The sequence below is a fragment of the Melozone crissalis genome, unplaced genomic scaffold, assembly GCF_028551555.1.
Source record: "Melozone crissalis strain CALT ecotype California unplaced genomic scaffold, PUWL_Pcris_2 ptg000006l_1, whole genome shotgun sequence".
Classification (NCBI taxonomy): Eukaryota; Metazoa; Chordata; class Aves; order Passeriformes; family Passerellidae; genus Melozone; species Melozone crissalis.
This window is the reverse complement of record NW_026535784.1, coordinates 40,348,218-40,368,202: the sequence shown is the minus strand read 5'-3', so window position 1 is coordinate 40,368,202 and position 19,985 is coordinate 40,348,218. Positions and strand designations below refer to the sequence as shown.

The 19,985-nt window shown below is 36.9% G+C and overlaps 1 protein-coding gene across 1 annotated transcript in view; it reads right to left on the bottom strand.

Annotated features, from left to right (window-relative positions):
• Positions 1 to 19,985, bottom strand: part of GSTCD (glutathione S-transferase C-terminal domain containing) — a 47,421-nt gene that overhangs the window by 4,640 nt on the left and 22,796 nt on the right. Inside the window, exons 6-11 of the mRNA XM_054295889.1 lie at positions 9,809 to 9,924; positions 9,543 to 9,587; positions 9,026 to 9,154; positions 6,417 to 6,550; positions 4,673 to 4,703; positions 717 to 786 (exon numbers count right to left, since the gene is read on the bottom strand). Coding sequence (XP_054151864.1) covers positions 717 to 786; positions 4,673 to 4,703; positions 6,417 to 6,550; positions 9,026 to 9,154; positions 9,543 to 9,587; positions 9,809 to 9,924 — 525 coding nt within the window. The remainder of the gene's footprint in view (positions 1 to 716; positions 787 to 4,672; positions 4,704 to 6,416; positions 6,551 to 9,025; positions 9,155 to 9,542; positions 9,588 to 9,808; positions 9,925 to 19,985) is intronic.

Here is a 19,985-nt window from a genome sequence, read left to right as displayed (position 1 = left end):
TCCAATATTATTATTACAATAGTACTCACTGTCAGGGCAAAACACTTAAAAGTTACATTTGTGGAAAAAACCCCTGCAGTTTCAGACATTGAGAACAGATAAGAGTTACAATCCTTCAAAAAAATTTTTTTGATCCTATTTCAATTTTCAGTCTACAGCATAGGGTCCAACACTAGTAATGAATATTGACCTTTTTAAAATTTTTTTTTCAAATATTGTGATGATGACAAAAGAAACTGACAAATTTACTGTCAGCTTTTATACAGGATCTCTATTATTTTCTTTTTGTGCAGCGAGTATAAGAAATACTTTCAATTGTTCAAATTAAGCTTCTTAAAAACATTATGCTTATTAGCTAGTACTGCTTTCATATACTTTGTAAATGTTTCTTCTAAGCCAAAAAAGCAGACTTATCTCTAAGCAGACTTAGAGTTCCTAGGCCCTTCTGTCTTTTCTGACCTGAAAGCTAGTTACAGCTTCCATCAAAACAACAATACCAAACTGTCACTTTAATATTGATGATTTTGGATGAAGAAAAACATTTCTATAGCAAGAAGAGAACAGCAAGATGTGAAATGTGACGAAACTTAAATTTTCAACTGTTATCTGAAGACATCTACTTAATGCCCCATTCATAAATGTCCTACTTCTTCCTTTCTGTATCAAGGTAAAACCATTACTGGGATGGTTTACACAATAGCTGCAGAAATTCATACCAATTTGCCTGCGTTCAGGTGGAAGCTGAACAGCTGTCTGATCTGCAAATCTGCAAAGGATCATGTGCTCCTATAAAAAAGACAAAAAATCATTAAGAAAAATCTGATTAAATGCTTAAAAGTATCAGAAATTATACCACATTGAAGACAGTATTTCTAAAAAATTTCACCTGTGTGGAAATCCCCATTTTTATACTGCAAATACTTGTGTAGGTCAAGTGTTTGTAATCACTGCCTCACTTCTCCTCATTAGTATTTATTTCTTGCTAAACTTCCTAATTCTTTGCAGCAGTTGAATGGGATGCAATGTATACAAGACAGCATCCTTCAAAGACATTCTGCAGACTAATTTTGCCTTCAATAACTGATGAGCAACACAGCCATCGTTTAGCATAGTCGTAATGGGGCAGCCTCCCTGCATCAATAAGCAGCCGAGACAAAATTCTTTAACAGTTGATTTGAACATTTCTCCCAAGCAGTGATTTTGAATCCCAGGATAAGCTGATGGGTCAAATTTCCCCTGCCCCACCAAATCCAATCAGATCCTGAGGGCAAAAAATACCTGGCTGTGAATAGGAAAGTCTCCAGCAAAAGGAGCACAATTTACTTTCAAACTACCCCTGTTCCATTAAAAGTTTCTGCAGACACTTCTACAGAAGACTTTCTCCCTGCCCACTCAGCCAGGGGGATGGTGCAGGGGAGGGGGCAGCAGCAGAGCCCCATCCTCACTTGCCTTCAATGCCAGCACAACGGCACCTCAAAGATCAGGCAAGGCAAGGAAAGCAGGTTAGCCAGGGGAGAGAGCAAACCCTTGCAGGTGTGGCAGTGGAATTACTGCTCTGATGACAGCTGTGCCTGTGGGACAGCTGCAATGCTCAGTACAGGGCAGAGTAAATCAGAACCATCTTGGAATCACACAACGTTGCCAAGTCTCCCACAATGTCATGGGGAGAAAACAGAAATGGGCAACAGCACAAAGTGCTCTCCCACGCAAAGCTTCCAGAGCTATAGTTCTGAAACAAGGACATGTTGTTTTTTGTATCAGGTAAGATATAACAAAAGATTTTGTTATTCTTACCTGATATAAAATTACAATTTTAAAGATTTGGTTCTTATAACAGGTGGAGAGAGCAATCTCACCTAAGGACACTTCAGGTTCTTTCATTATTCTGAAGTAAGGATACTTACTCCAGCTTTTTTTAGAATGCCATAAACATCTAAGTCTTCACTCCACAAGAAATCTTCATATTAAAACAAGATGGCAATTCCCCCACTGCACTCCACCCAATTCATAAACAAGACACCTGACCGCAAAAAATTTTCCCATATATTATAAAATAAAATATGATCATCTCTTGATACACAAATATTACTCATTTAAATATATTTATAATATCTTGATGCAAGGATATTTGTTCCCTAGTACAGCACAAAGACATGAAGGTTTCCAGCTCACAGCTTCATAAAAAAATACAGAAGCAAAATAAGAACATGTTATAACACATTTAGGCCTTAAACATGTTACACCCAGGCAGTTCAGCTCAAATGTGGCTACTCCTGCAGTACAAAAGAGGTAAAAACATTAAACCCAGATGTGACCACTGAAGAACGGAGAAGAAGGGGTGCCACGGACAATGTGGTCACTGTTGGAGAAAAGCTGGAGTGACAGGCAGCTTGGGGAGAAAAAGAGGGATTTAGAGGAGAGGGAGAAGACCCATGTTAACAGACAACTCCTCACCAGTCTTCAGGCACCTGACAGAACTTGGCTCTTGGCAACAGCAAGTTCCCAGCTCTTTGGACCAGACCAGAGCCAAGGTAAGTCTTGTCACTTGACCTGAACATCTGGACTGACTCCAATCCTTGGCTTCTTACGGTGTGATCCAAAAAGATAAACCAGAGGCTGTTATGACTACATTGATTCCCCCTGACACAATGATTAAATTGTCATATTCCCTGTTGGCTGAAATTTTAAAAAAGCATTTCTAAAGTAAGGATGAGAAACTTCCCAAAGTGTGCATAAACAATTAACTTGTTTACTAGAACATCTACCTGTTCCATTCCTATTAAATTTCCAAAGCTGTATTTGCAAATTTATACAGTTCTGCTTTCCAATTCTCCTTGTGTCTTGACAGAGTCACAAAATGTATCATAATAGAAATCTACAGCTAGCATAACCTTATTCCTTGCAACTATAAACAAATGAATTACAGCATAATGTTCTCATCAAGAAAGTTTTGGAAATGCCAGACTTCTGGATGTCTTTTTACATCTCACTAAAATAAAAGATAAGAGAAATTAATTTAAAATGGGAACTGGAGTGGATGACACAGACAATGTCTGGCTAACACATGGCAACTTTGGCTGCTAGCCAATAACTTGTAAGAATTTATTAATATGAAATATAAAAACACATACAGCTAGCTGCATAGCAGAAGTTATTTATAATTAGGATTATTTGAGGCACCAACCAGCCTAGACCAATTGTATAGACTCTCATGTTACTAAGAGTAGCAATATTTTTTAGCCTTATCTTTGACTCCTGTGCCCTTCTGCAACACAATTAATAAAATTCTGGAGCTTCTACAGTATTGACAAACCCTGTGATTTAAATCTCTGTGGTTTAACAGATTAGGAAGAAATTCACTGAGTTGCAATGAGATTATACACACTATCCTAATCTAGGCATCTTAGACTTTATAACTGACACCATCCCTCTCTGTGCTGTCAGCAGGTTTAATAATGCTAGTAAATAATTTTTTTCTGAACTGAAACCCAACTTCTTTGAGATTATGTCACAGAGATGCTGAAAGGAACATTAGTCATGGGAAAAAATAATGGCAGCTCCAAATCCATCATGTGGCTTTTGGCATCTCAGTCTTTGGGCATTTATTACCTGATAACTGAACTATTCCCTTACAAGATGGCTGGAGATTTTCTGAATTTTTAAAACTCGTTCTAAGTTAGGGATTAAAAAGGATAATCTCTATTTTCCTGCCACATACATTATCTTTGCACTGCCCACTGTTTCCAAAAGCATCTGGATATTAGAAATACCCTCCTTCATTTCCATATTTCTGTTACAAAGAATTATTTTGAACCTCCAAAAATCACTTCTATATTGTAAAAGCCAAGAGCCCTGTCTAGGACTTGAGCTGTAAATTTAGTAAAGTTCCTACATAACCTTGCTTCTCTCAAAAGGAAACGCTTTTTCCATGCCACATTAAGTGCCTCTAATCTTCAAATTTTGAGTTGGCCATCACTAACTAGTTTAAACTCACAAGACAAAACTTGGCAGATCAGTACCAGTTTTCTGCTGCCCACCTCTCTGCTCTTGTCCTTTTCCACTCTCCTGTTACCCTTCATTTTGTCAGTATGCTTCAGTGATAATTCCTCCTGTGTTTCTCTCAGATTATCTCCACAGACCCCAATTGCTCAGGGGTCTGTGGAGATAATCTTTTAAAATTACTTTTAAATTCAATATTTTAAAAGTAATTTTGAACAGCATTTTAAAGACTGTATAAAATATAAGTACTGTATTAAAATCTTGCTGATCTGTTTAAGCTCTTCCCACTTACAATGTCCAACGTTTTAGACATAAATTAGAGGGAGACATCTAATGTTTATTACAACACTTGTATTTAACATCTAAACCAATTGGTATCCTGTAATTTTTAACTGATGCACATTAAAATACCTTAGGAATGGCTCATTTATACATTATGACAAAAAAGGTGGGGTTTTTTGTGGAGAAACTACTTAATTTTGTTGAAGAAAAAAGCCTTCAAAATGGATGGTGGAGAGAAAACACAATGGCACCTGCACTAATAATGAACATTTCACATAACACATGCCCCTCCTATTTCTAGAAGATAACCACCTATACTTCATTTGATAAGAAGACCCAGTGAAATGCAGGAAACTGCAAATAAATATTTTCCCTCTGTCCTTTTACATACCTTGTAGGACAAAATTTCTTTGAACTGATGACTGAAAAAAAAAAAATCAATTCAATTCACATCTGAAAACAGCAAAAGTGGAAAACAGAAGCAATCATTATATACTTGAACACATTTAAAAAAAAACCCAGCAATATCTTTAACATACAGAAAGGCTTTAAAAAATACCAAAGCCCATTACAGTTCCAGTTCACTAGAAAAGTGTATTTCGTGGGGGTTTTTTTCCTAGTATTAATAAAAACTCCCTCTTTAAATCATTATAAATGCTAACACATACTTACTGTGGTTTTCTCATTGTCACACAAATACTTCACATACATTTAATAGTACACACATATATTTTGTTTGTATCACAAAGCTAAAGGGTCTTTACAATGGAATTGAGTACAGAACACAGACACTGCAGGGATATGGCCAGGCTATCATGCTCTATGATCATATAACATAAGGAAAAAAAGAAAAAGCAAACCCTAAAATGTAGCTCAAGACCAGGCTGATAGTTTTTCATAGACTTATGAGGTTAGATTGAAAATTTCAGCAAACACAAATATTCTTGCAACACCACATTAAAAAGTTTTCTAAGCGATCATTTCCAGTCTTTGTGGTCTAAAAATGTAGCTGGTGAAAAGTTAAACATTAACCAGCCAATTTTAAAACAAATCTACTGACAAAAATTATATGCCTGTTCATTTTAGAAGGCTTGGAATTTTATTGTCTCTTCATTAGAAGACTTAATGTATTATTGTTCCACAAGAGAAAACAAAAGAGATGGAAGTACCAAATTGACTAAGAAAAAACAGTTAAAGGCAAAGGTTATCAAACTGACAAGTTATAAAGAATTGCTTTCTATGCACTTCTGTAGCAGAACACTTTGATTATAGAAAAGTATGAAAAATATTTCATATGAATGCATAATATCTCTATAGATTTGTTGATACCTTTTAAGACTGCATGTTTCAGTTTCTTATTTTAGCAAATACATACTTAAGTCATTGATGTAATTCCTGGTACAATTAAATCTATTTCATCTTGGATATCCAAAATGCAAAGTTCAGGTTTATGAACAAAAAAAAGCCAACCAAAACACAACCCTTTTCCTCCACCTAGTTCTGACTCAGAAGGCTGTTTAACCTCTTATCTTCTGCCACTTTATGCTTATCCTTTACATTTCATTTAAATCAAAGGCCTTAAAATTCTTAAGCATGAGATATATTAGTACCTCCCACAAGGCAGATTTGAAGACAAAATATGTACACAATCCATTGAAAAAGTATTAAAAATATGAACTGAAACACAGGAGAGCTTATCTACTTGGGAATAAATCAAAGGAGTTGTACAAGCAGTAAACTGTGGTATAAAGCAGACCCATTTCTTTAAACTGACTGCTTACATCTTCCTCCAACATTAAAAAGTCAATTCCGCTTCTTAGAGTAATTTTCATGAGTTTTCTATTAACTTTGTGATTTTAAGGTAGAAGGTCTGCTTATAAGATACTGTATCTACTATGTTGATTGTATAAAGTCTGAACCATGAATAGATAAATCCAGAAAAAAAATAATCCAGGAATTACCAATCTGCCCATGAGGATGGATTAAACAGGAGGAAACAGTTTCACTGTAAGTGTGAATCAGCTTAGCCTGGTCACTCTCAATGACCCTCAAATGGTAAATTCTATACTCTTTTAGGATTTTATTCCTTCACTTAAGTTGATATTTGAGAGCTTATCTTGCAAGCTTCAGTTTACCTTCGTGGATATTTGAACTTGACTGTATTTTGAATGAAGCCGTAGCAGCAGGGGGAGATGACAAAGGCAGCCCGTGCCCTGAGGCAGTGCTCAATCACCATGTCTGTGGCCACCCCGCAGGCGTGCAGGGCCACCTAGAGCAGGAAAACAACCAAGGAAACAGGAAAATTCATCACTGGAACAGTCTAAATACAATCCAGCATTTTTTTGGTTGACTTAGTTAAATGCATGAGGAAGTTTTTGCAATTAAAGCTGTTACACCAAAGGCCTGGTCCTTAATTCTCCAGTTTTTCATTCCCTCCTTCATATCTATGTTGATGAAAATTTAGGGTTTATTTCACTAGAAGAAACAAAGAATCAACACTGAAGAAGGGTCGCTCACCAAAAGCACTCAAAAGGCAGATGCACTTCATTGTGATATCCAATGAACTAAACACAAATCTCCAGAAAAATAGTAGTTGTGGAATACATAGTAACAGAAAAACTATATGGTGATATGTAAAAAAATTTTGTCAAGCAAAAAGAACTCAAAAATACAAAGAACTACATCAAAACTGGATTTCAACTAAGCAGTATGAGAAGAAATAGATATACCTGAAGGTCACATCTAAAGGAAAAAATGATGCTATTATGCTAAAATTATGCTAATATTATATAAATTTAGATAATTTGGCTTTCAAGTACTGAGTAAAACCTATAGGAAACAAACACTGGAGCTGGGGGAGGCATCAAATACAACTTGCCCTCCTTTTATTTTTTTTTCCTCTCCTTATTCTTTTATTTCTTTTCTTTAGTGAGGGGCTCTTCAACTAAAACTAAAATAAGATTTGATCACAACTACCTGTGAGCACTGACATGTTTGGGCAACACAGAGGTTGCACCCAAATTCTTTCTGCTGTCCTATAGAAAAACAAATGACTGCAGTACCCAATATCCTGCAAGGAAACATAGGCAGCTCTCTCCTGTCTCTACCTGGGATGTCAAATGCACCACTGAAATGGGGCATTACCTCCTCTGCCTCCTCCCAGGTGCTCAGCACCTCAAAGAGTAGGTCTGGTGCATACTTAAACTAAGGACATTTTTGAGGCACATTACTGATTTTATGCAGCAGTGTGGATTTATAAAACTACATTATTTGCTTTGCTTTTTGTTCACTGCATGTTTAGAGAAGAGGTTTAAGACTGCACAGCTCAGATTTCAGGGTTCAAAGCTGCTTTTCAAGGTAGAGCAACTGGAAGATAAAAACTTTGCTCTCAGATATAAATTAAAACAAAGTCTTTTTTGTTTCCAGTCTGCTTGCTGTAAGCTCAGCTGAGGAGACCATTAATCATCAACTGAACTGTAATTGCATACAGATGGAAACAAATATTCTAGTCTCAGGCAGAACACTAAAAAATTAACAAGAAAATAATTGCACAATGAAATTTTCTGCTCATATGAATTTAACAAAAAAATAAAACTAGTTTAACATCAGAAATAGAATTTTAATATCACAGCTATCAGATTATCATGGAATGCAATTATAGTTACTTCCTCATCTATCCAAGTAGAAAACAAAGCTAGCTCTCTGCTTTGCTTGCAGAAAGAGATCTTAAAACAACAGCAGATAAGCCAGTAGCTTTGCTGAGCCTGTGTGATCTGTTAGACCAAATGATTTCTTCTTTGGCTTTCTAAAAACCCATTTAGTTAAGAAAAACTCCCAAATAAAATTAAAGATGAAGCTTTTGCAGTAAACCCTATATATTGAACTCAATATCTGAAACAAAATAAAATGTGAAGACTTAGGCAGATATTTGGTAATGAAGAGCAGGTAAAGAAGAATTTCCAAGTGAACTCTGCTGACATATACTTCAATATCTCCCTTGTCACAAAACTTGAAAAAGAGAATATAATACTTTTTTTATTAAATAAAAACTCCACAGGGTTAACATTGTATTAACCTTTAAAATGGGCCCCCAGAAATCAAGACAGGTATTCCAATGACCACAAAATTGGAGACTCACTTCATAAAACAACTATTAAGCATTTCACACACACAATTCAGTGTATTATTCATGAGATCCTGGCACTTTGAAATAGCTCTCTAGTTCACCCACTGAGATTTATATGACAATGTAGCACAGAAAATAAAGCTAGAGAATTAGAAATTTACACTTGGAAGGACTGGGCTAAAACCATTTATTCTCTCCTCTTTCTCCTGCCCTGAATTTCTTTTCCTTTCTTAAATAAACCAACCAAACAGTTAAATAGCACTGTTCATGTACCATAAACTTTCAGCATTACCCATCCTCTGCTACAGTCAAAATAGGCTTTTAGATGGATGATTTAAAGAACAGTCAGTCTTGCATGGAAAGCTTGCACCTTGCCACAGAGGTTCATAGTCTATTAACAGCATAAAAAATGGATGATAGAAATATTTACAGAGCTACAAAATACTATTTATGCCTTATTCTTCACTAGGGCTGCAAAATTCTAGTCAGGACATTAATCTCATTTACTTTCACAGTCTGTAAGGACATACAGAATTTTATTCTCTCATGTATATCGGTTGTTTAAGAATAATTAATCAGACACTGAAGTTCTGAAGTGGAAAAGTTATCATCACTTACCCCAATGTTAAAAGTCCCATTAAAATAGTCCAAATTTGCTTGAATGAACCAAATGTTGTTTAAACCCAGTTCATCACTTCTGTCTTTAGCACGGATCAGAGACAACTCCTTATTTTCTATGAGTACCACCTAAATTTCACACATAGGAGAAAGTAAGGCAAAATAATACTGAGAAATCAAAGTACAACACTACTAAGCAGAAAACGTTGTAGTTTGTTGAGAAAACCTCTGAATCACTTGTAGCAGAGTCTGAGATCTATAAAATGATTAGCTGGAAACCCAGGAACAACCAAAGGCATTTAATACTTGCCAATATTAATCAGCTTGAAAATATTTTATATTTTCCTACAATTTTTGTCTTCTCTGGAAAGCACCACACACATTTGGGGATCATGCTAAAAAATGTGCATGTTTCAAACCTAAGTCCTCTGCTGAGACAACTGTGATTTCTATGTGTCCTCCCTACATACACATATTTTTAAGACGACTACCAGAAATCTTTTTATTGAGGATTTACCTGACATGATGGCATCATATAAGCAAGAACAATTCCAACATGGCCCTGTGAAAACAAAAACAAACAACAAAATCTGAGTCACTTTTCAGTGTTCCCTGTTGCTCACTCATTATGTGATGAGCATCCCCATACTAATCAGAGAACCTTTGAAAGCAGCTAAAATTTCAGCATCTGCACATCTGCTTTTCTTTGTAGCAACAACCACCTAGCACTGCAAAGACGAAAGGTGAAAAACATTGCACCACATAAACAAAAACATACATTACCCCTCCACTGCAAAAATCCACAATCAAATCTCCAGGTTTCGCGAGCTTTGTCACTGCTGCTACCAAATTGTTCAGCTGCTGCTGCTTCCTGAGCGCCCGGTCTCGAGACATCTTTCCTGGGGATGACAGAGAAAATGCCTAAGTAGTGATCAGCAGCTCTCAACACTGACAATTTTACATGGGTGACTGCAAAGCACTGCAAATGCGATTGATAGCTCTGATTGAAAATGACAGGAACACTTGCACATCTTAATCCACTTCAAGCAAAATTCATATTTAATGTGTTAAATATTTGGTAGAACCTTCTCCAAAATTCACTTTCTAGTTGTGTGACAGTGTTCACAGGGGTCCCACAGGATGAGGGAAGAGATGAGAATGTTGACTTTATATTTCGGAAGGCTTGATTTATTATTTTATTATATATATATTACATTATAACTATACTAAAAGAATAGAAAGAAAATCATCTCAGAAAGCTAGCTAAGCTAAAAATAGAATAGAAAAATATTATAACAAAGGCAGCTGGCTCAGACTGAAAGAGAGCGCCAGCTCTGCTATGACGGGTCACTAAATCTAAACATCCACACGAGACCAATCACAGATCTACCTGTTGCATTCCACAGCAGCAGATAACCATTGTTTACATTTTGTTCTTAGAGCCTCTCAGCTTCTCAAGAAGGAAAAATCCTAAGACAGGATTTTCATAAAAAGATGTCTGTGACATAGTTATTGCTGTTAATGTATCTTTAGGAACAAACTCATATAAACTTAATGTAAAGAAATCAAATTAATGTAAGCTCTGGCCTAATTCCCCTCCAATCCTGTGATTCATGCCCAGAGGCAGAGTTCAAACACATTCACAGTAAGGTTGCCAAAATAAATCCTCATTTACTGTATCTATATTCACCATCCTTAAGCATTTTGGTTTTACAACTTGTACTCTTTCTCCTGTCAATTTTTACTTTCATATTAACCAGTCCTATTTATTTAAATGACTGCAAGTGCAAGGAGGTATTTCTCAGAGTGACTATTTCTACATAGCAAAGACTGGCTTTCCATCACATCTGTAATAACCAGAACGGGAAAAACTATTAATTTCTTTCAAATGTGCTTGGAAAAGTCCAACAGAGAGTTGTTTCAGATACAATGAGTTGTTGAGTCAGCACTTATGTATTTGTAAGGCTGTGTTTTGTCTCAGTGGGGCTGAGTGCTGACAGAGCTATTAAAGACTCCTTTTGCTTGTTCAGAAAGCAGAGTTTGACACAGATATTGACAGCTCATCTTCACAATAAGAAAAAAGTACTGAAACAACTCTTTACTATCAAGTACAACTCCTGAAAACACCATCAAATTTTCATACTGTGCAAAATTAGCAAATAGATTCTAGGATCCCTAAAAATCAGAAGTAAAATAGCAACAATTTTCATCAGCAAAACCATATCCAGTACTTAATACTCACTTAGTTGATCTCATTAGTATTAAATTAATAAGAAAAAGAATTTTTAAAGAATTAACCTACAATCTTCAAAAACTCTAGCAATTAACTCTTAATGGTCATCAACTAACAAGGTTCATCCTCCTTTACTGTGCAGGCAATAAGTAGTAAATACTCCCTTGAAAGATGGATAAAATCAAGCTTGAATCAATAGGACTTTTGCCCGCTCTACCTCTGTATTTTGAGCTTGGTAGCCAGAACTACAGAAACACAGCAAGCTGTGATGTAGCCTGCAGAGAATGTTAGCATGGCTAACTAGTCCTTCATAGCAGCAAACAGGAAATAAATTCAACCAAAATTTCTGCATCGAAAAATACTACAGTTCACTTTGCATTTCACAAGCTCTGTGATTGCAAACAATGTTAATTGCTGTCTTCAAGAACAGTAAGGAAAAAAATAGTTTTAAATTTAGCCCTATAAGGCAAAATCTTGAAGAACTTGACATTTTTTATACAATACATGGAAGGCCCCCACAAAATTATTTGCTTCCTTCACGAGAACCCAACTAACAGATTGCCAGTCCCAGAAAAATTAATTTTCAATAAACAGTCACAACAAAAAATATTTTATTTGGTTTCACAAATCCAACATTACTGTTAATTCAGCCCATGTCAAGCAGAACTTTAAAGTTTCTTTGGCATTCAGAGGTCTTGCACTTTAGTACATATAAATATCAACTTTTCAGAAGGCAAATCCCTCTTTATTTTTGTATTACCTTGGTCAGCATTCAAGTTTGTATAATCCTTTAGTCCTCAAATAATTCTTTCATATTTCTAAAGTTGAACTTGAAAAATCACTCAAGTACCCTTAAAAAAACCACACCCCATATATCACCTTTAAGAATTTAACCCTATCCACCTTCCAAGTCCTACCACAGTACATCTGCACATGCAGCTACCAACACGTACACGTAACACAGCATGTGCATGCTCTCTATTGCATACTTCTATTGTTTCAGCACAAGTATCTTCTTCATTTTACATAAGCCTTGTTTAACTAATTCAAATGACAACATGATGCTACTTTTCATGGAAATTTAGGGGAAGTCTATTCATTGCTATATTGTTTAAGTACAGCAAAAAGGTTCAGTAACTACAAAACAACAGATACTGTTTTATTCTGAGCTGAACACGTTTTTCTGAAACCAATGGGTTTTTTAATGGTAGATCCTTATGATAAATCAGGATATTCTAATTCTTTCCTAACACCCACAATATCTTCTGCTAAACTCTTTTTGATATCTCTTGGCAGGTAGGGGGTCTTATTTGCTTCTTTGTTGTGGGGGTTGTTGTACTTTTGTGTTATGGGCTGGTGTTTCATGTTCTCACACAGAGTATTAGTCACATTAATACAGTGGTACAGTGGTTCCCATGCAACCACTACAAAAAGTAGAACTCAAAAAAGATGTAAGGAATCCAGCTCAGCTGACTTTCATTTACAAACACTCTCAACAGTCAAAAATAATACCACCTTCAATGAACTCTGCCAAATACTGAAATAAATACAAATTAGCAAAGTCAATAATTTTGCTGAGGTTCATTGGTCACCTTGGTTACTTGAACAATGTTCTTCTTCAAATTATCTGCTTTTATTAAATCTGTGTGGGCCAGTGCTGAAAGCTCAAGATCTGCCCTCCTCTTCTCCAGCCTGGGACCACATTCCAGTGGTTCCCTTCTCCTCCTCCCAAGTAGCAACCTGTCAGCTTTCAGCAACATCTGTTTCCTACTTGTTGCATGACCACACCAGAGGAGAGAGGGGAGGTATCAGGAGATGGGCCAGCCAGCCTCAGCATCATCTCCAAGGATGCCCTGGCAAAGACCCAGTGGAATCACAGTCTGAAATACACACTACATCAAAAGGCCAAGAGGCATGCAGGAGGTAAATGCGTCTCAATTCTTCTCTATCGTTTGTAATAGTGGAGGGAGACAACTTGGATTGGGAAAAAAGGATGATTATACTTTTTGAGCACTACCTGAATCCAATACAGCAAATAGTGTGTCTGTGGCTTGTTCACTTGGGCATAACTCAAATAAGGGACCCAGCAAGCATGGCTGTTGAGAGAGAAGTTGGACCACATCCTGTACTGGGACTTGAATACCTCCCCATTGACATAAATCTGTCCATTAAAGAACAAAAAGTTACATTCTTATGGCTTCAGCTTTGGGGATAAAGCAGACTTTCACTCCAGAGTAGCCATAAAACAATTAACACCACAAAATGTCTCTAACCAATTCCTCAACGCAATCTAGATTGTAGAATAACACTGACCTTGGCTCTCCACTTGTCAGGCTCAGTGTAAATTGTTTTCCTTACGTTCAACTCCCTTACAGTTGTGAATTCAGTCTGGCTGTTTGAGTGATACTGGACTAAAAAGTATCTGTCACTGGAAGTCTGCCTCTTAGTTACAAAGAATATACTGCTTTACCATGTGTGTTAAGCCTAAAGGTCAGACTTTGAGTTCTGACCTAAATGTAGAATTCAAAGGTTGGCCTCTAAAAGACCAGTTGTAAAAAACCTGTTGAATTTGATCATTAAACTCTTTCTTATAATGTGGGATACCTAATCTGCTGGAATTCACAAAGAAAACATCATCAAATTATCAAAAAGTTTCACAGCTTTTACATTTTCCACTCCATCAGAGTCCCCAAAATCTAACGGCATAAGATGCTGATGGCATCTTCCCATTGTCACAACCATGTAATGAGACTGATGCTGAAAAATAAAACAGCTCAAGGCACGTTCCAGAGCAGTCCCATCCTGTTTGTGATTTGTACACAGACCCCTAGACGGCGATATAATGCTTACACAATAGGTGACATTTCAAAAATCACTCTCATTGAAAAGTAAATGGAAACATTTAACTCTGAACAGCTTCATGAAATTTTACAGTACGTATTTAATCATCATTTTCATTATGTTGAGATAATATTTCTGTGTTATCCTACCTTCAGCAATGTAAAAGTCTAATTCATATTTTGGAAGGCCGGGGGAAAAATCATCAGAAAGAAAAGAAAACCCACTTTGAAGCATCATGAAGTACCAACTATCCTAGCAGCCAAAGCTCTATGCTGGACTTTTTTTTATTTAGAGAAAACTACAGCAAACCTTAATTTTTTTTCTTTTTCATTCTCTTGATCTTGTTGCTTTACCAAGACTTTATTCCCAAGGTATACCCAAAAGGAACCTGCAGGTGGAAAAGTATGTGCTTTCTGGCTCTGCAGGGAATCTCAGAGTTACAATGTGCTATGAAGAAAAGAGGCCAGAGACTTCTGCACACCACCAGGAGAACTAAATGCTCACACTTTTCCAAAAGGCACATCTACAAGCTGCAGCAGAAAAATACAGTTAACACAAGATGATGTGGCAACTCTGTTGGATTTCTGAGCAGTTTGAGCCCTGCTACTGCAGAGGTAACCAAAGAAATCCTTTCTCTACCATTCCCTTGTCTGTACTACTGCTTCTAGAGATGCCCAGGCTCTCTGTGGAGTGCTACAACACTCCATGTGGCATGGGTCCCTCACTCCTTGTTGAGCTCTCTCCCAGTACTGCACTCCATATGTACACAGCATAGGTACAGTTCAGCTTCCTCACTGGCCTTCTCCAGGAACTGTGACACTGGCCCAGAAAGCCAAACAGCTTTTGGCACCAAACAGAAATGTTCTGTACTTACAAAGACAGATTGTCATAATTCTTGTAGGGTTTTTAATGCACATGGTCATGAGTGAAGTAACTCACTTCTTCTTTTATAACTTCACTTTATAACCAGGTATAAACTCCTATAGCAAGGACTAAAGGATACGTTTTATTATTTGTGTCACCAAGAGACAACATTTACCAACCTTTTTTTTCCCCTAAATTTGGATATTATATTAAAACAACTGCAAGGTACAAAAGGAAGCTTGATCACTGAACAATTCTCAAAAGAAATCATAGTGTAAAGCAGAATAGCACCTATGGTCATTGCCTGCTTCCTAACTCTGCTAAAACAGATGACTCACAACAATCTATCATTAGAGTTTAGCTCTCAATGAAATAGAAGTCTATTATATTATAACTAAATTGATGTGTTTGTTTACAAAAGCTAAAGCATTTGTTTAATCAGATAGGTTAGGGTAATTATTGATTCATTTGCTCTTTCTTTACATTTGAAAATTGCTATTCTGATCTCTCTTTTAACACAGTTGAATATGAAAATATTGATTTCCTCTTAAAACACTTTTCTGATCTAAGTTTAAAAGTAATTGAGTTGGGGCAAACTAAAAAAACCAAACCATCTAGTTCTGATTGTATAAGTATTTCCTTACTTCTGCATCAGAGTTTTAATGCATTAGTCCTATCACAAAATATACAACTTTATCACAGACATTAAACAAAACACCCAGCAACACTAACCAAAGGGCTGTGCATTTATTACTGTCCTCCAGACCTCACCTCCTCCCATTTTTAAGTTCTCTCTCCATTCTCTCTTAGAGAACTAAAATATGAGCTAGAGATTCAGTGAAAATGCTGTTTTATAGATGAGGTTGCAATACAGAAAACCTAATTTTCCTTTCTTTTTAATACTAACTTCTTATGGAATAGCTTGTTTTATAATATGCCTGTCTGAAGCAGAAGCAAACATATCCTGAAGGCCAGAGTATATTTTTATGAATAAAAGCAATCAGCAGTCATGTTTATCCACTCAGTTCTGATGTAGATGGTTGGGCTTTTTTTTGTTGTTGTTTTTGTAAGCTTTTTTCCACCCTACTGGATGTTTATCAAAACATACTCGGGAACTATGAGGTTTGGAAACACCCCACAAGCTATTACTATTTGGTAAAAGGGCATGCAAAAGCTTACTTTTTAAAGAGGTAACAGGCACACACGTCAACTCTGCAGCTTCGCATACTTCTAAAAGTAGCAATCTCTATTAAATGAACAAAATTGCTATTAAGTTGTTTTGGCATAGGAAATGGTAAATAGACATTCCAACTATCAGAGCACTGCAATAATTTAGTTCATCCCAACAATTATTAGACTTTCAGAAAAGTTGTGTTTTGTTTTTTAACTAACCTCTGAGAAGCTTGGGACTGACAAATGACCAACATTTTTTGCCTGGAGCCTCCTTACAGCTGAGAACACATGGCTACTCTGCACTTGGCAGCTCGGAAGGCATCAGTTCCATTCTGCAAAGACCAGACTTGGAACACTTGAATGTTCCTGAGAAGCCTCAGAGAATGAGCAGCATTCCTAAAGTCACTCATGTGCACATATTGTAAAAATGCCTCAGCAATCACTGGGCTGGGGGAAAACAAACAAACAAAACCTCCCAAACATCACAAATGAAGCCTATAAACTACCCCTCTGGAGAATGTGCAGCATGCACTTTGAGTCAACAGGTAAGGCCAGAAAAGAAAATCCCAGAGGCCACATTACTTTTTATTACATAAAGTTTTTTATGATGAAATGTGATGATGTTTTAGCTACAGCCAAGGGAGTAGGATAAGAGAATGCTACAATGCATGATTTAAAATACATTGGGCAATAATCAAAAGGACAGGAAAGACAACTGCACTCCATGAGAGCATTTTATTGGGTTTTTTTAGATAGGAGTCCCTCCTGATGTTACTAACCAATCTGCTCTTTATTAAAGCAAGCTGTGCAAAATAGTTTTATCACTTCAGGCACAAAAACCCCCTACATCTCACACACACTATCTTGGTGTAGTCTAAAAAGGTCAGACAGCTATGAAAACTGACCCTTGACAACCTAAGCAGGAACTTCAGGAGGAACTTGGCCTGCTCTTTTTTTTTTTTTTTGCATTAAATCTTTTAAGCAAGAAAAGAGTACGGCACCTTTAAAAGCCATAAAGACATACAGCCACTAGTAAAAAGAAATTAAAATTAATGTTGAGGTCTCCCTGAATGCAACTATGTCCTACTTTAAAAAGACTTGTGGTTTGGTATTTTCCCAATTAATTATCTTCAAAACTTTTCTTCTAAATACTCAGCAAAAAGCAAGCTAGAAAACAAAGACCTAACATAAGATTAGCACATTAATCTACTGTTTACACTATTTTTAAACTATTTTGTACTAGATTATGAAGCCTCTATATGTAGTTAAATTAATGAGGGCTATCAGCATTTAGTGTTTTTTCTAGCCATGCTCTTCCAAGTTTTTCACATTATAATAATGCCCAACAGCAATCCTCACAAAAAACATGTGTCAACACCTTTCCCAAAACATTAGATTAGTTCCAAAGTTCTCAGCTCCTACACATTTAAGCTAAATGACAATGTCTGGTCACCCTTCTCATTCTGAAGCCTTTGAGAGGTTCATACTTTCAAGCTATTTTTCTAGGATCCCAAAGATTAGGGAATTATTTTCTTTTAAAATGTCATGACAGAATTATGGGCAGAAACAAAAGACTCTGCAGTCACCCTTCTTCCACTTCTTTGCTCATGTATTCATACACTCTCTCCCACTCCTCTTTCTTCACCTTTATGCCTTACCTTCACTCCTTTAGGGTTAAGATTCCACCAAGCCAGCTATTTTGCCTATATCTTAGGCTCCCTAGGTGCCCAAACCCACCTATTACTTACGGTGAAGTGTTTAAGATGTGAGGAAGAAAGCACAGCAATGAAAAACTTAAAAGTGAAAGATGATAAAACATTTGGGGATGAGTAAAGGATAGGGAAAAGCAGCCTGTGCTGTACTGAATGTGGGGAAAGGTCTCTAACCCCAAAAAGACTGCTGTTCTAGCTAGGCACAGTATTATACCACATGTCAGCAACACCCAGCCTTGGGAGGCAGGGCTTGCTCACTTTCTGCAAATATCTTCAAATGAAGATGCCACTGCCCAACAAGGAAACCAGAATCAAATGTTTTGTTTACCTCTCACAAGCCTAATATACTGATTACCAGCTACTGTCTTGCTGAGAAAGGGGAACTGAAGCCAGTTCTCACCAGGGCCTAAGAGTGCTGGTCCTTGTGAAAACAGGAGAGCTCCTTCCCCAGCAGAGGTCACAGCAAGGGCCAGAAGCCGCAGCCATTCCCACTCCCAGCTGGCCAGCAGCAGCTTGCCTGCAGGGCACCAGCTCTCAGCAGTGAAAAGGCAGCAGGAACAGAGATTTCCCTTGCTGAGCTCCTTATGCTGAATTGTTTGTAACTGATTGGTAAGGAAAAGGTAAGGACTGAATTGCCTCTGTACAGGAAGCCATGAATTGCAGAATTAAAGGAAAGCCCAAAAGACTCCTTCTCATATATTGTATATACACCAACTCATGAATTCCCATCAGCACCTCTAATTAAGGAAAAAAAAATACATATTAGCTATATTGATAATTTGGATGATTCCTGTCTTTGATTTGCTTATCAAAAAGAGTGAGAGAGCCTGAAATAATAAGCCAGAAACAAAAAAATAGCTGCTTGGAAGACAGACATGCTTCATTTAGCCCTTATGTGTCAAGCAATTGGACAACTGGCTGCAGGACAAACAGCAGGACTTTCAGCTGAACTTCACACATTAGGCCTGTGTACTTTACAAAGATGAATGGCTAGAGGAGATCCCTCAGAACATCCTGATGAAAAGGAACTTCATCCTTGAAATTTCATCCTGAATTTCAGTCATTGCAAAAATTAAATCCCACACTGCAAAGGTCTGATGACATTTCAACATGCAAATAACATCATTTCACAATGGCTGTATATAACTTCCAAACAAAGGCATCCAAGTTGCACATGGAAAGGCCAAGTTTACACATTTCTCCATTCTCTGAATTCTGTCTGATCTACACACTGCAATTATTACAGCACTTACAGCTTGATCCTGTATAAATCTGGAGTTTATGAAAATTTTAGGAAAGTCAATCAAATTTGCTGTATGAAATGAGGGTCTTTGGTATTCATGTGCTTTACGTTACCTAAAAGAGCTGAAAAAACATTCAAGAGTTCAGAGGAAATACAGGAATTACTCAATTCCATCATAAGGTTTTAATTCAGTAACAGTAACTGCTTGACCACTCAACTTTTTTCCTTTCATTTCTTTTTTTTTTCTAATTAATTATTGAAGCAAAGTTGGGGCAGAGGGGAATCAAAATGGACTGCAGTTTAGATAGCAAACGCAATTATTTCCTTTGAATTCATAGCTAAGTAGGATATTTCCTATACAATTTAAGTGAGCTTTGTGTAAGTCTTCTATTAATCTCTGATGTTGAATATCAGTATCTGCTTGTGCCAGGTTACCACTTTACCATTGTGAACACTGATGATCAACATTAAAGTTTGTTTAGCCTCCAGAATAAATACACTTTCGCCATTAGTAGTTTGCATAACAGATTTTAGAAAAGCAAACAAACAAAAAACCCACTAACAAAAAATTTCAACCAGCATTTCTCTTTTCACAGTGTTTTCCCTCCAGTGTTTTCCCAGACTATGAGGACACAATGAGTAAGCCCCAAGCTGCTGAGATGGCAGTCCCTCAGCCACAATCAAGTGCCTGTCACAGAATGCCTGCTGGGCAGCTTTGCAGGTAGCAGGCCACAGCCAAGTACAGCTCCTAAACTGCCCTTTAAAATGTCTCTGGGGCTCTTAGTAACCAGTTTGGGTTGAAACCAACATCTATCTCAGCATGCTCAGCTTGGAGAACTGCTGTAACTATGTAGAAAGAACCAGACCACTGGCTAATCAAGACTGACATTTACT